Source organism: Trachinotus anak, unplaced genomic scaffold (genome assembly GCF_046630095.1).
Source record: "Trachinotus anak isolate AG129_WGS33_773 ecotype Australia unplaced genomic scaffold, CSIRO_AGI_Tana_v1 ptg000019l, whole genome shotgun sequence".
NCBI classification, from domain to species: Eukaryota; Metazoa; Chordata; class Actinopteri; order Carangiformes; family Carangidae; genus Trachinotus; species Trachinotus anak.
The window spans coordinates 3,141,171-3,159,264 of NW_027273870.1; the positions used below are offsets into that span (position 1 = coordinate 3,141,171).

The 18,094-nt window shown below is 43.4% G+C and overlaps 1 protein-coding gene across 5 annotated transcripts in view; it reads left to right on the forward strand.

The window, feature by feature from the left end:
- Positions 1-18,094, forward strand: part of LOC139637041 (phospholipid-transporting ATPase ABCA1-like) — a 40,899-nt gene that overhangs the window by 13,402 nt on the left and 9,403 nt on the right. For 4 of the 5 annotated variants that reach the window (XM_071505508.1, XM_071505509.1, XM_071505511.1 and 1 more), the window contains exons 7-29: positions 1,285-1,476; positions 3,391-3,480; positions 9,042-9,285; positions 9,373-9,512; positions 9,618-9,734; positions 11,043-11,234; positions 12,869-13,077; positions 13,178-13,354; positions 13,450-13,672; positions 13,916-14,137; positions 14,340-14,544; positions 14,694-14,807; positions 14,949-15,123; positions 15,234-15,365; positions 15,453-15,592; positions 15,718-15,855; positions 15,966-16,195; positions 16,424-16,496; positions 16,620-16,822; positions 16,951-17,002; positions 17,121-17,234; positions 17,571-17,719; positions 17,891-18,015. In XM_071505508.1, the coding sequence (XP_071361609.1) occupies positions 1,285-1,476; positions 3,391-3,480; positions 9,042-9,285; positions 9,373-9,512; positions 9,618-9,734; positions 11,043-11,234; positions 12,869-13,077; positions 13,178-13,354; positions 13,450-13,672; positions 13,916-14,137; positions 14,340-14,544; positions 14,694-14,807; positions 14,949-15,123; positions 15,234-15,365; positions 15,453-15,592; positions 15,718-15,855; positions 15,966-16,195; positions 16,424-16,496; positions 16,620-16,822; positions 16,951-17,002; positions 17,121-17,234; positions 17,571-17,719; positions 17,891-18,015 (3,656 nt within the window). The remainder of the gene's footprint in view (positions 1-1,284; positions 1,477-3,390; positions 3,481-9,041; positions 9,286-9,372; positions 9,513-9,617; positions 9,735-11,042; positions 11,235-12,868; positions 13,078-13,177; positions 13,355-13,449; positions 13,673-13,915; positions 14,138-14,339; positions 14,545-14,693; positions 14,808-14,948; positions 15,124-15,233; positions 15,366-15,452; positions 15,593-15,717; positions 15,856-15,965; positions 16,196-16,423; positions 16,497-16,619; positions 16,823-16,950; positions 17,003-17,120; positions 17,235-17,570; positions 17,720-17,890; positions 18,016-18,094) is intronic. The other variant, XM_071505512.1, reaches the window with a different exon arrangement.

Below are 18,094 nucleotides of genomic sequence, written 5' to 3' on the forward strand. Positions count from 1 at the left end.
AGACAGAGACTGAAAGACAAATTCACGTTACACCATATGAGTATCTTCAACCCCCCACCCCCCCATTCTGCCAGACATCTATTGATCAAAGAGGATATAGCACAGACTATAGGGCAAAGAGTATCCATTAGTCTAGGATGGAACATAAATAAAGAGAAGAGTGAAAATTAAGGGAAGCTTATTATTAACATGCCCATTGTTATTTGGAATGAAAGCAGTTTTGTCAATTGTTTGACAATTATCGCACAACAGCATGTCACACACACCAGACAGACAGACGTAAGAATCTGTCAAAGGAAAAATATGTTTTAAGTAAGATTCCCAATCCTGGCTGCTGTAAGCCCGGATGTGTTTCCAGTGAAAAGATTATCAGCTGCACTTGTGTGATAGACATGATGGCATAACACAGACAAGTCAAGGACATTTAGAAGATAAGTCAGTGCCTCTCTCTCTCTCACACACACACACACACAAACACACTTAAACACACACACGAACACACACACGTACACCAACATCTTGACTCTGTCAGAGAAAACAGAGCCTCTGTCCAGTCCTTGATGTCCCAGAAAAAGGACGCTCAGCCCGCAGGGGCGTAGCAGCGAGCTCTTGCAAATCATGTGTTTTTTTAAATGGAAGGTAGACAACCAGCTTTAAATGACAACTGTAGAAGGAAAAAAAGAAAACATGAAAAGGAAAGAAAGAAAAACGATTTGGCCTTTTTGTCACCACATGAGTCTCTTGGAGAAGAGTTTTATTTGGAGAAAAAAAAAAAAAAAAGCTTTACTGAAGATATCCTTGGCATGCCCCGGCACTGACATTCATAACATTTCTTTCCCTTTGCTGTTGGTCTGGTTAATATCTTTCTCAGGGCGTCACTGATTAGTTCTCATGCTCAGGTTTTAGTAAAGTAACTGATACATAACAGTCTTTAAAGAGAGAAGAACAACCACCAAAGGAACTCTATTGAAGCACTTACTCAACACGTATTTATGCAATCACACAATCAAATGAAAATACTCCTCTCTATATATCTTTGCATTTTCTTTCTTTTTCTCCCTTTTTTGTTTCATATTTCAAGAGAAAACATTTATTGTGTGGTATTTATTTAAAATGAATAATGAAGCATACAAGAAATACAACTTGAAGATCAGTCTTGTGCCACTATGTTGTCAAGTTAACATTTGAACAAAACTAGATCAGACTAACTGGATATTTCCTGTTCTCACAGAATCTAACACACATGTTCTTAATAATAATTCTGTGTCTTTCCTCTTTGTCCAGGTGCTGACTAAAGGTTTTGGCTTCCATCTCCGGGACCTCTGTAACACCACGCCGCTGGAGGAGTTTGTCCACATTGCTGACCGCAACGTGTCGCGCATGACTCAAGAAATTATCTGCAAGTCCTCCAGTGACTGGCTTGACAAAGCCCAGAGCCACTTCCTGTCCAACTTGGACTTCCTCAAACCCATTCGGGTGAGTTCATAGACCGGTGGTAGAGTGCAATGGTCACATGTTTAGTGATTGCCTGGGTTAGGTTTTTCCATGGAAGTGTAATCCTTGAGTGTTAGAACAGGAGAAAGACAGGTTGCAACAAAACCCACAGTCTCAGCAGGACACTCTGTCCATGGGCCCCAAACAAGGACGACCCTACCTTCCCATTTCTACCGGAAAATACATTGTTGCATCACTGACCCGTGTCGCTTCACCACTAGATAGTTGGGTGTCCTCTAGCATAAGCAAAATATGGTGTCTTTGCCAGGAAGTCAGTGTTAGATATTCTAAGAAAATGCAATACTCTTCAGTCAGCTGGGAGTCCTAGTCAAGGCGTTGCTATTTTATTTGCTCTAAACACTGTTTTCCTTTCAGCAATTTGGGTGTTTACAGAATAAGAGCTGGGACATGATGAACTAGTGCACACACAAAGATACACAGGAGGAAATGCAAACACACGTCCGCGTGGTCGAGGGTTGTTCCTCCACTTCAGAGACGGGTTGTAATAGCCTTTTGAGATCACTGTAGTGTGACTGCTAAAGTGGAGCCAATGACTGTGACACTAACATGATGTGACAGGAGCAATCACTGTTTGTATAAGTCTGGCAGCTCTATTCATCCATTTAAAGTAAATCCCCTGATCCCTTGTCTTTTCTGGTTACTACAAAACTTTGTTTTCTGCATCCATTAGTTTTCTGTCCTCATTTTCCCTCCTCCTCCTCCTCCTCCTATCCTCTTTCCTCCCGCTCCTGTCTGTCGCCACCTCTCCTCGGCCTGTATCTTCCTCAACAGCCTGCCCCCTTCCCATAAAACCCATGACCTGCATGTGAGTCACAAGAGGTGAAAAAAACATTGTGCTCTCTAGCACTGATCTTTAGAGGGAGAAACAGACAAAGGAAGAGACACAGAGAACGCCTTTGAAAAGCTATCATGAAGTCAGCAGAGCTTAATAACACAGATCCTGGTAAAGAGATTAGAAAAGTTTTCCTGTCTCTTGTCTCTTGGTATGAGAATGAAATCAGTCTCTGGCTCATTGTGGATCTGATTCATCCACAAAAATCATATCTTGTTCTTCTTCTATGTCCAAATGTTGATGCAAGGGTGGAAAGTCCTTTCCCAAAGCATCAAAATTGAGTAAATAGTTGAGGTCAGGAAGTCTTACATAATTCAGCTTTCTCCCGTTAGATACTCTGTGTATGGCTGCATGTACACAGATCAGCCACAACATTTAAACCAGTATGTAAGAGAGAGAGATGGAGAGGAATTGTTAAGGGATGAAAAAGTGAAACAGGAGAGTGAACAAACGTGACTACAGAACAAGCTACAGTATCTTTCTCTCCCGCTAGACGGCTGCTCTGTCTTCAGCGACGCCTGTGCTTTATCAAGTGTCAGACGCTCCAGCAGCTGACAGCTTAGTGGATAGATGAGAACACACACACACACACACACACAGGCTCTCACACAGAGCAGTTTGACAGACAGGAACACAGGAGGTCAAAGTCACTCTGACCTGTTGTTCTTTCTCGCCTCCTCTCTTCCCTCACCTGCGACCCAAATGTTATTCTTCTGCTTTCTCTCCCACCCCCCCACCCCCACCCCAACCCAACCCCCCCACCACCAAGAGAATAAGAAATTAGCCAGATGGCTAGAGTATTATATGACTTCTTAACTTCGTAACGATAGACCTAAAATAAAAAATCATTTTAAGATAAGGACAAAGGCACATAACAGAAAGTAACTGCAACTGAAATTAAACATTATTTACATAAAACACATGAATTTCAGCACAAGCTACATTTGCATTTTTTTATTTGGGATTTTATTGTTGTAATTGTGCGCGCGAACCAAAAGTATAGTGGCAAAAACTCCATTAACGATCCCCTCTCTCTCCAACAGAAGGATGTGAGGTCAGACCCCAAAGTCGTTCAGGAGGTCTCAGCCGCAACCGACAATCTTCTCTCGAGCCTGGGAGCACTGGCTGTAGAGGTATATGAACTACACACACACACACACACACACACACACACAGATCACACTACCCACACATGTTATAACATCATACAAACAGGACTCCTGAAGTATTTGTTTCCAAAGTTCAGTTTTCAGTAGTAATGTTTGTGAATAAAATCAATTCTTACCAAGAATCAGCTCATGGTGAAGTGGTCTCATTTAATGTACACACAGGTGATTTTGTAGTAAAGCAAGTTGGGGCAGTTAGGGTCATGGTCATGTTGACTTTATTAACACACGCACACACACACACACATGTATATATATATATATATATACAGTATACTGATTTTATGGAGTTTAAAATAAAAAAGCTGTTAATTCAGATAAAAACTTGATTTGGGAAGTTGAGTATTGTTTGCAAGATGCTTCTGGGGAACAAGTGAATAAAGTCAGTGAAAAGGGAAAAGGGAGATCCCTAGCAAGTCAAGGCACACTGCTTCATTGTGATAGAAACAGAGAGAAAAGCTTTTGTTGACATTGCTGCTTGATTAAAAACACACATCACCTCCACACATGTCGACATGGGTCTTTTTCATCATTCAGCTGCATTAAAGCTTTTTAACTTTATTCTGCCACAGTGACACAGTGTGCTTTGATTTTCTAGGTATCCCACCCCTCTTTTTGAAGCTAGCTTCCACATCAGACATTCTTCAGTTCTGCAAAAAAAAAAGTTTAGATGAGAACAAACAGGTTGTGTGAAGTGTTTCTGTAGGTAGAGGCACAGAAGCCTTACTCAGCCAACAACCAGGTGCACTGTCTTCACTGTCTCACACACACACACACACACAGGGCATAGGGTCTCATACACACACACACACACACACATATGCCTGGCCAAAGCTCATGTAACCTAGTCTGAGCTATAGGAATGTAGTGGGAAAGCAGAAAAGCTGCAGTTGGTGGCGCGCACACACACACACACACGCACACTCTCACACACATGCACACAGCCCCTTTCCTCTCAGGCTCCTGTTCTGCTGAGTTGGCCAAACATAAAGCCCCAGCTGTATGTGTGTCGAGCGTGTGTGTATGTTTGCAGCTGTGATGGCCTTTCTTGTGTGAGCAGGTGTAAGAGCATCAGTGAGCTGATCCTCTCTTCTGTCTTCAGCCACTAATGTTGCAGCCTGCATCCTACGTATCCCCCGTCCACCATGTCCTGATTCCTTCTTTTGCTTGGCACTGTGTGAGCAGCCAATGATTTACGAACATGAACTCACTCACAAAATGCAAAAGACAGATGTTGACAGAAGAATGTTAACGCAATGTCAGTCTTGCACAACGTCCTGAGTTTCAACATGATTTTATTTGTTTCTGAACCAAATCTTATCGATCTTTTATACTCCTGTGGGGACTTTGTGCTTATTTTAGGCCAGGGGTACGTGTCGACACACTGTGACATAGTCTTCAGTATGTATTAATTTGTTTGAAGCAGATTATGTGTTTTCGCTTGGCAGGTTGGTAGACGAGTTATGAGGCTGGCAGAATGGAGAAATGTACTCATGTAAACTCTTAATTCGTAATCATCTGCCTGCCCGTGTTTCAGCCCAGGGCTTATCACTGTTGGAAGGCCAGCAGAACTGTGGCCATGATGTATTTTCAAAATGTCTTTACAAGAGCTCACTTTCACATTGTAGGCCATGTGAGAAACCACCATGAAAGTTCTGCCAGTGGAATGAAAATGCAGAGCTAAATCTCGGTTGAATCTCATTTGAACTTGTTTCAGGAATTTTCCCTGAGTATCTCGAGAAGTTGAATTACTCTTGAAAAAGTGACAGATTTTCCCCTTTGATCAAAGAAAACATATAAAAATACTGAGTATCACAAAGAGTTTGGATGTAGCAGGACCATATTTTGATTGAAATGAAAAATTGTCAGCAAAATTTTAGTCACTGCTATCAGACAAAGTTGACATTTACAGTTTTGCAAGCTGAAGAAGGTGTGAGCATCTCACAGCCACATGGAAAACAATGTAAACCATACACATTTATATAATCTTCATTACCAGAATAAGTCGTGACCATTGGATTATCCTGCACTAATTTCTCAATTAACAATCATCAATAGGGTTCAGCAGCCAGCCATACCCGAAATGCATTGTTGTTAAAGCCTTATTAGCTGCAGTATTCCTCTGAACCTTTTTCTCTGTTTGTAAGCAGATTATTCAGTTTCACTCAGGAGGCCGACGGTGCAGAGATTTGAACTCTAATAATCTGGACCCCCACTCATCCAACCTTATTACAGCAATTTATACTAACAACTTCATTAAAGTTGGTTGATAATTAAGGAGAAAGAGGTCATTAATTCCCACCACGACGAGTCTGGCAAATGCTCACTTTTTTTGAATAATTTATTCCGATTTTAATCAACATGCTTCTGGAAAACATTACTGACATTTATCGTCTTTGTATTGTTTGCCTTAAGTAGCTTAAGCGGTTGCTTAGCAAAGCAGGAGGGAGCGAATAAACTCCAGTAACCTCTGTCATCACAGAGGAATCTACAACCTGATATCTGGATGAGTCCTTACCGTTCGATATGTCAGTTTTACTCTCGTTCATTTGCCTTCATATGTTTCATTCTAGAGTCAAAGATCTACGTAGTCAGAGGTAGCAGGAGTGAACTCCAGTAACCCCAAGAAAAATTAATTCTACTTCAAGACCTAATATTCAGGTCACAAGCTGGTTTGGATGTGTTTAAAATCTTTGATTTCATGTTAATCAATTTATGACTGGCCCCTGAACTATTCTGGTCTAAATAGCTGTGTGCTGGAGTGGAACTTTGAACTATAGTAACCTCATACAGGCTCCACAGCGAGGTTACTCGAGGGCGATCCTCTTCTGCTGCCTGCCTGCCTGCGCGTGCGTGTGTGTCTGTGTATTACTCATCTAGTCAGCCAAGTTAACATGGCCATCTTCCCTCAGGGGAAATGACACATATATTCAGTCACACAAAAGTGTTCTCAGCACAGGCAAATGTAAACTCAGCGCACAGACCGACACGCACGCATGTGAAGTTTTGACTGGCAGAGTCGTAGCTTCAGCCACATGTTGGTCGCATGTGTGAGCGTTCGACACTGGAACTGGAGCAAAAAAGAAGAAGGAGGTTGAGGTTTCTGTCAGTCATTGTGCATATTTACAAGTGCACATGCAACAGACACACACACGCACAAGCACCGCCCGCGACCTTTTTAGTCAGTCAGTCACACAAGAAAAACACCTACACAAAGACCCAGATACGCACCCGGTCCAACACATGCACACGCACGCACGCACGCACGCACGCACGCACGCACGCACACACACACACACACACACACACACACACACACACACATCTTTATCACACCCAGTTTTTTGTGTGTGAACAAGCAGAAAAGCATGTGACAGTTTGATGTGGCTGAGGGATCAGCTGCAAAGCAACCGCATACAGAATGATTTCAGGGGGTATGTGTGTGTGTGTGTGTGTGTGTGTGTGTGTGTGTGTGTGTGTGTGTGCGCGCGCGTGCATGTGTGTGATCTGAGACGCAACAGTTCTCTCAGTCTCACTTTCTCTTTGTCGGAGAACAGTGTTGAATATCTTGTTGACAGGCAGAATAAGAATTACAGGCTGTGGACTGGACGACGACGCGGAGTCGACAGAGAAAACTGTTATTTGTTGTGAAACAGCCACGCATGGGTTAGGATGTCAGGATGTTCTCTGTGTGTGTGTACTTCATCCCACCCGCTTATGTGTTGCTGTGTGCATGTGTGTTTGTACAGCAGCGAGTGTGTAGTCAGTAACAATTGTCAGTGTAATAGCACTCTAGTCGAGGCGCCTGCAGAGGAGCCTATTAGGAGAATGACCGATAGTAACCTCTCTTTGTTCTCGCACCTTCCACTCCACTGCCTTATCCACTCATTTCCACCTACTCCACCTCTCTTTCTTTCTCTGTCTTTCTTTCTTTCATTTTTTCTCTCATTTTTCTTTGTCCTCCCTCCTCACATTTTCACCCCAGGAAAGTCTGATTTCGTCAGCCTCCATCTTTCACACACAGAGCTGGAGCTTACCGTAAGCCCATCTACCCTCCTCTGGTTCACGCTCAGGAAACAAAAGCTTCCCTTTTCTTTGTTTTAGTTTCGTGAAAGACATGAACCTCCTCCTTTCGTTTCTGCCCTGTCACGGGTCGGGGACGTTATTGCGTGTGCAGTTGACCAGTTTGCAGACATGAACCGGGGAAATTGTGGTGGCTTGTCTCTTGACCTGTAGTAACCTCTGTGTGAACCAAAATGAACTCCCTGCTCCCTTCAGAACGATGTAACTCTGCATATGACTGTTGATAGGATATCAGGAAAAATGTCTCTGGGGACAAGAGGAATGTGACAGAGCTCTTTTGTTTTTTATTTACGACAATCAAGGGCTTCCAGGTATTAAAAAGTTTCCCCACATACTTTTAGCTCAGTGTCCTTCACTTCGGGGAAATGTGAACAGATGGAAGAAAAAAAAGCGGGAGACAAATATGTGTGTCTGTTTTGACTGAAAAAATGATTTCCTCCCAAAAGTAAACATGTGTGGCAGCACTGTCTACTACTGTTTTTGACAAAGACACAGCTGCACAATGGAGACGTAAACCTAGCAGCACCACTAAATACAATCTGCTTACATACTTAAAGAAAGTCCATGAACATACGTCACCATAGTTGCTTTTTATATAAGTAGAAGTGTTATAACATGTAATTAACTCTCCACATGCCCAGTTATTTGTTATCAGACCTTTCCTCTAGATAGAAATGCAAATCCACATTCTCACACACACACACACACACCAGCGCACAGGACTGGGAACAGCAGTCAGCTTTATCTTCATCAGGCAGACAGCTAAGTGTTAAGTGTCTCCGCCCCACAGTGCAACACTTGACTTCCATGTCTAGAATACCACCACTCATGTCGCAGATGATGACCTTTGATAACTACATCGTCAGACACAGACACACGCTGATGTGCGTACGGGCAGATACGTCTGAGTTCTCTCTGTTGTGACAGATGATGGTCTTTCAAATGTAGGTGCAGACACATCATTTTCACTCCTCACACTGTGAGCTGCAGTGTGGGAGACGTGTACGGAGCAGGTTCGAACACAGATGTGGTGGCACGAGGGAGACAGGACATACAGTACATTCAGCAAACTCCTGAACCGCACACAGATTCCTCGATCTGTGGCTGGAAGCTGATGTCACGGAGGACTCATTTCACAGACATGGATCTATATAATTCCCACACTAAAATAATATTTCCTTTGTTAAAAAGCACAACTATTCATATCCATTTGCTTTAAATCATTTTAAGCATGACAGTGGTAATGATCTGAAATTTAGTTTGTGTAATGTTTAAAAGCACCACTCTGTGCTTTGGAAGACAACATCAACACCCACATCTGTGTGTGTGTGTGGCCATTTCTTTTATTGTTTTGTTGAAAAAAAGTTTTGAACGTTTGTGTGCATGTGTGTGGCTTTCCACCAAACATCTTTATGCCAATATTTCTGTGTGTGTGTCTCCACCAGCTCGCCAGCATGAAGAGTTGGAAGGATATGCGAAAGGAGATCCTGTATCTAACAGCAAATGCCACAGGCTCTCCAAACCAGATGTACCAGGCCGTGTCACGTATCGTGTGCGGACACCCCGAGGGAGGCGGCCTCAAAATCAAGTCTCTCAACTGGTACGAAGACAACAACTACAAGGCCCTGTTCGGAAACCATGGCAACGACAGCGACAGCGAACCTCTCTCTGCTTACGACAACACCTCCAGTAAGTGTCTGAACCGGATCGGACCTTTTAGAGTCCTCGACAAGTCAAGATCAAAAGACTCAAAATGTCTTTGTCTTTGTTCCCCAGCTCCTTATTGTAACAACATGATGCGGAGCCTGGAGTCCAGCCCCATTTCCAGGATGATCTGGAGAGCTCTGAAGCCACTGCTCATGGGGAAGATCCTGTACACCCCAGATACTCCAGCAACGCAGAGGATCATCCACGAGGTACAAGAGGCCCCGCTCATGTCTAAAAGCCAATCAGAACCATCACGTAAAATGAATTAAATGACTGAGGATGTGTGTGTGTGTGTGTGTGTGTGTGTGCTGCAGGTTAATAAGACCTTCCAGGAGCTCGGCGTCCTGAGGGACCTTGGGGGGATGTGGGAAGAGATGAGACCCAAAATTTGGAGCTTCATGGAGAACAGCGAGGAAATGGACTTGGTCAGGGTGAGTGGGATGCACTGACATTAATCACGCACACACATCAGAGCTCTGTTCTCAGTGTCCTTCCTGTTTACACGAGGGGTTTAAAGACAATAATCTGTGCATCTCTGTGACTAAAGTGTAATTATGTGTCCGATGTGACTTGCAAAGGAAGGACCTTTCAAGTTTTCATGTTTCTGTGGAGGCCACTACCCTGAAGTTTTAGTTATAACAACATAATCTGACTACCCCTGAATATCACGCGGAGAGTTTATGCTTCATTAGTTTCTTCTCAGGATGATGAAAGGACTTGTAACTGTGCAGGAAGAGGACAGAGGCAAAGACGGTGAAGATGAGAGAGACAAATATCAACAACTAACACAGAGACATATAATTCAGCTGGAAGGAAAGTCAGTGAGTCAACCACAAGACTTGATTTCCTGATACAGATAAATAGATAGATGTGGTATAACGTGGGTCTGGCAGCCATCTGAAAACATGAAACGGAACAAGGCTCAGCCTCGTTTTAATCATTTGTTCTCACTGATCAGATCAAAGCTGATCAGGTTGGTATTCTTGCTCACAGGGCTGCTTGCTCTGTCTCGATTAATGGTTGTAAAAATTCAGTCTGTCTTTCAGGATCAGACATTTACTGTCATGTGCTTAAGAAAAAACTTTCTGATATGTTTCACACTTTTTCTTCCCCTTTGTCACATAAATTGCATAAGCACCACTTCCACCTAGTGGTGAAAGTTGGTATTTTTGTAGAGTTCATGTGCGTCATATTCAAACACTAGTTTAAATTTAAAATAAAACCAAGTTTCAGTCTAATTTTGTTCTGATGACAGTTTTTTTAGAATAACAGGGTTTAATAATCTTCTGTTTAGTGCAGTATTCGATCAGAGGAAATAGGTTTCTCTGTCTGGGAAAGAAGGAAATGACTGCAATAAAAGAGACAATGATTTTTGAGAGAAGCCTTGAAATGGGACCCTCAGAAAATCAAATGACAGTAAAATAGGTCAGAAGCCACACAGGCCGTTACACAAACATACTTAGAGAGTGCAGCAGTAATAAAGGCCAGAGAACAAAACAAGCCTGAAGGCACACAATGATTATTCAGATGTTTATTCTTTCACTGCTGTTTGACGTACATTTTACACAGCAAGAGGCAAAAGGTTAAAAAGTGTATACAGTATAAAATTCACTCTGAACCACTTGCAAGTGTCGGGGATTTGGGTTTTCTTTATCTCAACGGGTAATTCCACATTGACTATCAGGCCTGAATACACTGTACATAATAACAAATATAAATCCTTCACCTTTCTTTTGCAGACCCTGCTCCAGAATAACGCCAGCGCTGCATTCTTTAACACCCAGCTCAGTGAGACCGAGTGGCGAGTGTCAGATGTGTTCAAATTCCTGTCCAAGGCCTCCGAGGACCAAAGACCTGGATCCACCTATACCTGGAGAGAAGTCTTCAACGAAACTGACCAGGCCATACAGACCATCTCACGCTTCATGGAGGTTAGTGTGTTAGTGACAGATGAAGGATGTGTCGCCAAAAAGACAACTTACACAAAGTAAATGATTATAATAATAATATAACAATAAATGGTAGAATATATGTTGACCTATATTTGTATGGGTCTGAACTTGTGTCTGTAAAATAGCTGTTATCTAATATCTTCCATTGAGGTCAAGATGCAAAGAAAACCTAGTTTGAAAATAGGTTAAATGCCAATTTGCCCATTTAGGTCAGAACATTACAAAATTTTCCAGTATCTTCCACTGTCTCTTAATGCACTTTGAACTGCGTCAGGATCTCGGCACAGCCAGTAAAAGCCTTGAAATCAAATGTTCTTTTCCTTTCCTTCCCTTGTCAAGTCAGATCATTGCTATGCCGAGTGTGTCCCTGCTCCCTGTCTGTGCGTAGTGGGTCAGTGTGCCAGAGCTAAGCTTTCGTGATAAACAATCACCCCTAAACTCCTGCCAAATGTTGATCAATGTTCATGCCCCAGTGAGTGGGTGATTATTGTCTTCTTCATCTGTGTCAGGGGATGTCTTCACTGAGATGTCCATAAAATAAACATCATGGTTCAGTAGTAAAAGAGAGGTACCTCTGGTATTTATTAATGATCAGATTACTTCAATACTTACTCCATACAGTGATGATGTAGACAAGTGATAAGAGGCCGATGCTCTCCTAAATATAACACATGATTGTGATGTGGTTTTGAATCCACCTCATGACATTAGACTCACCTCAGCCTCCTCTTCCTTCTTATCACTGTTGGATAAACTGCACAAACACATTGCCAATCATTTACAAATAGAACATATTAAACCCTGACTTGAGGTGAATTAGGTATCTTTGACACACAGATACTGAACTCAGTGAATTCTCTTTGACCCTGTTTATGTCCAGCAACGCTGCAAACCACCCACTGACCCACTGACTGTCCTTCACCCTCTTAAGAGGATCATATAATGTATGTAAACTGACATTTTTCACACCAAAATATATGTCAAGGCCTTACACCACCATAAAAGACTGTCACGCCTGTTGCATTAGCAGCACTCATGCTGTATTTTCATGGAAACGAACTCAGTGACTTCTCACGCGCTTGGTATGAGGGGATGGTGTATGAATCAGCTTATGTCAGCTAAATATGTGAGAGGCTAATCTGGAGGAGGTCTCAACAAATCAGCTAAACAAATGCGCTAAGGTTACTTATTGTCTACCCAAGGCGCATGAGTTTGTGTAATAGGGTATAAAGTTTATAGTTGTCAAGAGCTTCTGACCAATATTTGTGAGGAAAGCATGTGACTGTTTGAGGAGGAATTTTTATGACTCGTGTGCGTTGATCAGTTTGTTTTGGAGGCGTTGAAGACCTGTCAGTCAAAACGAGCTACAGGCTGATGACTCTGTAAACAACAGCAGCTTCAAAATAAACACCATTAGGACCATTTTACATTAACATTTTAAGTACTAGTATTATTGTACCGTGCTCTAGAAAACATCCTGCCACGTGTTTGTTTTCCTTGTGCATCCTTCTTTATCCAGTGTCTGCAGAAACCATTTACATCTTACTGCAGCTGCAGCTCTTTTCTTGTCAAACTGATCAGCACATGGCATAAACCCACTCTCCCTCCCTCAGTGTGTGAACCTGGACAAGCTGGAGCCGGTAGCTAATGAGGAGCGACTGGTCAACAAGTCCATGGGTCTCCTGGACCACCAGAAATTCTGGGCAGGAATCGTGTTTCCTGACATCGGCCATAGCAACAGCACTGAACTGCCTCCCAATGTCAACTATAAGATCCGCATGGACATCGATAACGTGGAGAGGACGAACAAGATTAAAGATGGGTAAGGGGCTGTGTCCAGTTGTCATTCAATCTGTGATCATGTGCAGATTTTCAGAGTTTCATGTTGTTGTGAAACCTCTAATCTTTATCTTGCATTGTAGGTATTGGGACCCTGGTCCCAGAGCAGACCCCTTCGAGGACCTTCGGTACATCTGGGGAGGATTTTCCTACCTGCAGGACGTCATTGAGCATGGAATCATCAGAGCCATCACTGGCACCAAGGAGAAGACAGGCATCTACATTCAGCAGATGCCCTACCCCTGTTATGTGGACGACATGTAAGTGAACAGTGTGGGAAGGAAAAAATAAAATCTCACCCTGCACAGGTACTCGAAGGAGTGTGTGACTCTTTTTTTCTTACCTTTTTTCACAGTTTTCTCCGGGTGATGAGTCGGTCGATGCCTCTCTTCATGACCTTGGCGTGGATGTACTCAGTGGCCATCATCATCAAGGGCGTTGTGTATGAGAAGGAGGCACGGCTCAAGGAGACCATGAGGATCATGGGACTGAACAACGGCATCCTGTGGCTCAGCTGGTTCATCAGCAGTTTGATCCCACTGCTGATCAGCGCGGGCTTGTTGGTGATGTTACTGAAGGTTGGTGTTGGACTCAGACATCATCACGCAGGAATGTCAGCAAATTATAGGAAAAAAACGTTCACACTGATCATTGCAACTGTTCATGCTCAACATTTAACTTGATTCTCACTCTTGTTTTTTCCATGACTACAATACTTCATTGTCTAGAAATGTCCTCATCTTGTGGGAAAACAAGTGATATCATACTGCTGTAACCAGGAAACAATTTAACTCTGCTTTTCTTTCTCTCACATTTCTCAGATGGGCAACCTGCTCCCTTACAGCGACCCAGGCGTCGTGTTTCTTTTCCTGGGCTCGTTCGGCGTAGTGACCATCATGCAGTGCTTCCTCATCAGCACCCTGTTCTCTCGTGCTAACCTGGCAGCTGCCTGCGGCGGGATCATCTACTTCACCCTCTACCTGCCCTATGTGCTGTGTGTCGCCTGGCAAGACTACGTTGGCTTTGGAGCAAAAGTTGTTGTGGTGTGTGGAAGAAATTTCATAAAAACACATATGAATACATACATGAATACTCAGAGTGTTGTCGAGATTTCACCTTCACGTCCAGAAAGTCTCTAAGAGATGGACTCAAAAAGTCACATGCATCTGTACACATTCTGTAATTTTCTGTAATTTTTTCTCTCTCCACTAAACTCTGGTTTCTCTGTTCTTCTTCTTCTCTCAGAGTCTGCTGTCTCCTGTTGCTTTTGGGTTTGGCTGTGAGTACTTTGCCCTGTTTGAAGAACAGGGGGTGGGTATCCAGTGGTCGAACCTGCTGGCCAGCCCTCTGGAGGAAGACAGCTACAACCTGACCACTTCTATCTGCCTCATGCTGTTTGACGCTGTTCTGTACGGAATAATGACCTGGTACATCGAAGCTGTGTTTCCTGGTGAGTCATGGACGAAGTTTATATTTGTGCGTTTTTTTCCCTTAAATTGAATCAATGATGTATAGTTAAATAATGTTGATATTACAAGTTCTTGTAGGTCGTTTTAGTGGACAGTGCTAAAACAAATAAAACGATTCTTCCTATTCCAGGTCAGTATGGGATCCCCAGACCTTGGTATTTCCCTTTCACTAAGACGTACTGGTGTGGGGAGAAAGAGAACAAGAACATCTCCACCCCTCTGTCGAAGAAGGGCAACGCTGAAGGTACAAATCATAATCATTGTTTTCAGGCATAAAACCATTAGTGAAGCAACGTCGCAGGTTTAGAGTTGAGTCTTTTCACATCTTTGCTTATGTCATTGCTAAAACAGCGCTGCCGTCCTTGTTCTTTCATCTTATCCACAGCTGTTTGTATTGAGGAAGAGCCAGGCCACATCGACCCAGGTGTTTACATTGAGAATCTAGTGAAGGTCTACAGCCATGGAAACAAGCTGGCTGTGGACGGACTGTCCCTGAGGTTCTATGAAGGACAGATCACCTCCTTCCTTGGACACAATGGAGCTGGCAAGACTACAACAATGTAAGATAACGCACCCTTTATCATACAGCATAACCTCAATGCTCCAAGAGAGGAGTTATACTCAGTCGAGACTGTCATTGACTGGCGTATCCCCTCCTGGTTTCTGATAGGTCAATCCTGACTGGGTTGTTCCCACCCACCTCCGGCACAGCCTACATCCTTGGCAAGGACATCCGCACTGAACTCAGCACCATCCGACAGAATCTGGGCGTCTGCCCTCAGCACAACGTGCTTTTCAGCATGTATGTATACACTATCAATGACTGCGTTCTTAGCATGCACGTAGCCTCTTGTGCTTTGTGTGATTTGTGGGTTTGCTGTAATTCCAGGCTGACGGTTGAGGAACACATCTGGTTCTACGGCCGTCTGAAGGGGCTGCCGGAGGAGAAGGTGAAGGCTGAGATGGAGCAGATTGTGAACGATGTCGGACTGCCACACAAACGACAGTCCCGCACCAGCACCCTGTCCGGTCAGTAGGATTATTGGAAGTTTTGTACCTTTTAGTAGTTTAACAAGTAATGTTGGACATGTTTCACAGGGGGGTCTCCATATAAATCGCAATATTGAAACTTTTTCTCCCTGCTGTCTTTGTAGGTGGGATGCAGAGGAAGCTGTCAGTGGCCCTGGCTTTTGTTGGCGGCTCAAAGGTTGTGATCCTGGATGAGCCTACTGCTGGAGTTGATCCTTATGCACGCAGGGGCATCTGGGACCTGCTGCTTAAATACAGACAAGGTAAATAACAACTACTTGATACATTTAATTTTTTTTTTATAGATCATTAGGTCAAAGACTCCTCAGAAACTATCAACTTTAGCTGACTCGTGTCCCCCCCCCACTGTCAGGCCGCACCATCATCCTGTCCACTCACCACATGGATGAGGCGGACATCCTGGGTGACCGCATTGCCATCATTTCACACGGCAAGCTGTGCTGTGTAGGCTCCTCGCTCTTCCTGAAGACTCAGCTGGGGACAGGTTACTACCTGACCCTGGTCAAGAGAGACTACGACCTGACGCTTCAGTCCTGCAGGAATTCTGCCAGCACCGTCTGCTACAGCAAGAAAACAGAGAAGGTAAAAGAGGCGTGACCACTAACATTAGAAAAGGACAAAAGATAAATGGCCTTATTTCCAATAAAGTTACAGACATGTTTCATTCTCTCACATTGTGCCCGAAAGCAAGGACATGGAGAGCTTAATTAGTAAAGAGTTAAAAATAGAAATGAAAATGTATTATCAGCAGTAAATCAAATGTTTAACTTAGTCTCACTTGACAGTTTACCTTCTTTGTCTTTTGTTCAGGAGGACAGCGTATCAGAGAGCAGTTCAGATGCTGGTTTGGGCAGCGAACCGGAGAGTGAAACCACCACTATTGGTGAGAACTGACAATAAACTGGCTACTTTAACGGAGGACAGCTTTACAACACACATAAAATGTTGATGTTTTATATTCCCTCTCACCAAGCTCTCGCTCTTTCTGCCCATTCTTTTCCCACAGACGTCTCCCTCATCTCTAACGTGATATTCAAGCATGTCCCAGAGGCTCGCCTGGTGGAGGATCTCGGCCACGAACTCACCTATGTCTTGCCCTACCAGTCGGCTAAAGATGGAGCCTTTGTGGAGCTTTTCCACGAGCTTGACGACAGACTCACCGACCTGGGAATATCCAGCTATGGAATATCTGATACCACCCTGGAAGAGGTAAGGAGCTGAGTGACCTTTTCGTCTGGTCTTTCACAGTTGGCCTTCCATTGTTGGTCTTGAATTAAAAGATCAGTCACCATCTGTTTTCAGTCGGTGTTTTAATCTTGCGTCCTCCAACTCCTCAGATTTTCCTGAAAGTGGCTGAGGACAGTGGAGTGGACTCTGTTGAGCTCTCAGGTGAGATGATGATATGTACACACTTGAACAACAAGCCACAGTGATTATAGAGGAATGAAACAGAAAGCATGAAACTGATGTGGGTAGTATTAATTCCTCTTCTCTCCTGTGGCTGCAGATGGAGTCGTACCAACCAGGACTCGTCGTCGTCATGCCTTCGGAGACCACCAGAGCTGCCTGAAGCCCTTCACTGAGGATGACTTTGATTTCAACGACTCTGAAGGTGACCCAGGTAGAACTGCACTACCCAGCATGCAGTGCAATGATAGCAACAGTCTTGTTGCTGCCATTCATATATATATATATATATATATATATATATATATATATATATATATTTTCGAACTCCTTGGTTTTACCAATAGTTCTATTTCTACATTTTTAATGGAGAAAAAGTGCAATTTCTCCATGTTTGAAGGAAATTAGTTTTATGTTGCAAAGCAGTAAAATGAGTTGCTGTGTGCCAGTAAAGTTGCCATTCCAGACAGTTTTTCTTAACAATGTGACAAAATCAGGACACTTTTCATGTTGCAAGTTAGCTCATGTGTATCGTGGTGTCTGTGTCCAGAATCTCGTGAGACCGACTGGCTCAGTGGAACAGATGGCAAAGGTTCATACCAGGTCAAAGGCTGGAGTCTGAAGAGACAGCAGTTCGTTGCACTGCTCTGGAAACGATTTCTCTATGCCCGGCGCTCCAGGAAAGGCTTCTTTGCTCAGGTACGCGGATGCTATTTTCATTGTACGTACAGAGGTAACCACTGTGGGAGTCTCTCTGCCTTGGATCAGTAGCGCAAGATTTTCTGAACAGCCTGATCTTACAATAAAGCCGCAGCTCTGAGGTCTGATAGTGTTCGATGTGATAAATCTTGTGATGGTGTTGTTTTTCAGATCGTTCTCCCTGCGGTGTTTGTGTGTATCGCTCTGGTGTTCAGCCTGATTGTTCCTCCTTTTGGAAAGTACCCGAGTCTGGCTCTGGATCCCAGCATGTATGGAGAGCAGTTTACCTTCATCAGGTGAGATCTCATTCTTTCTGTCTGGAAAAAAACCCATTCATTGTTATAATAATAATATGATAGTTAACCAGTTATCTGT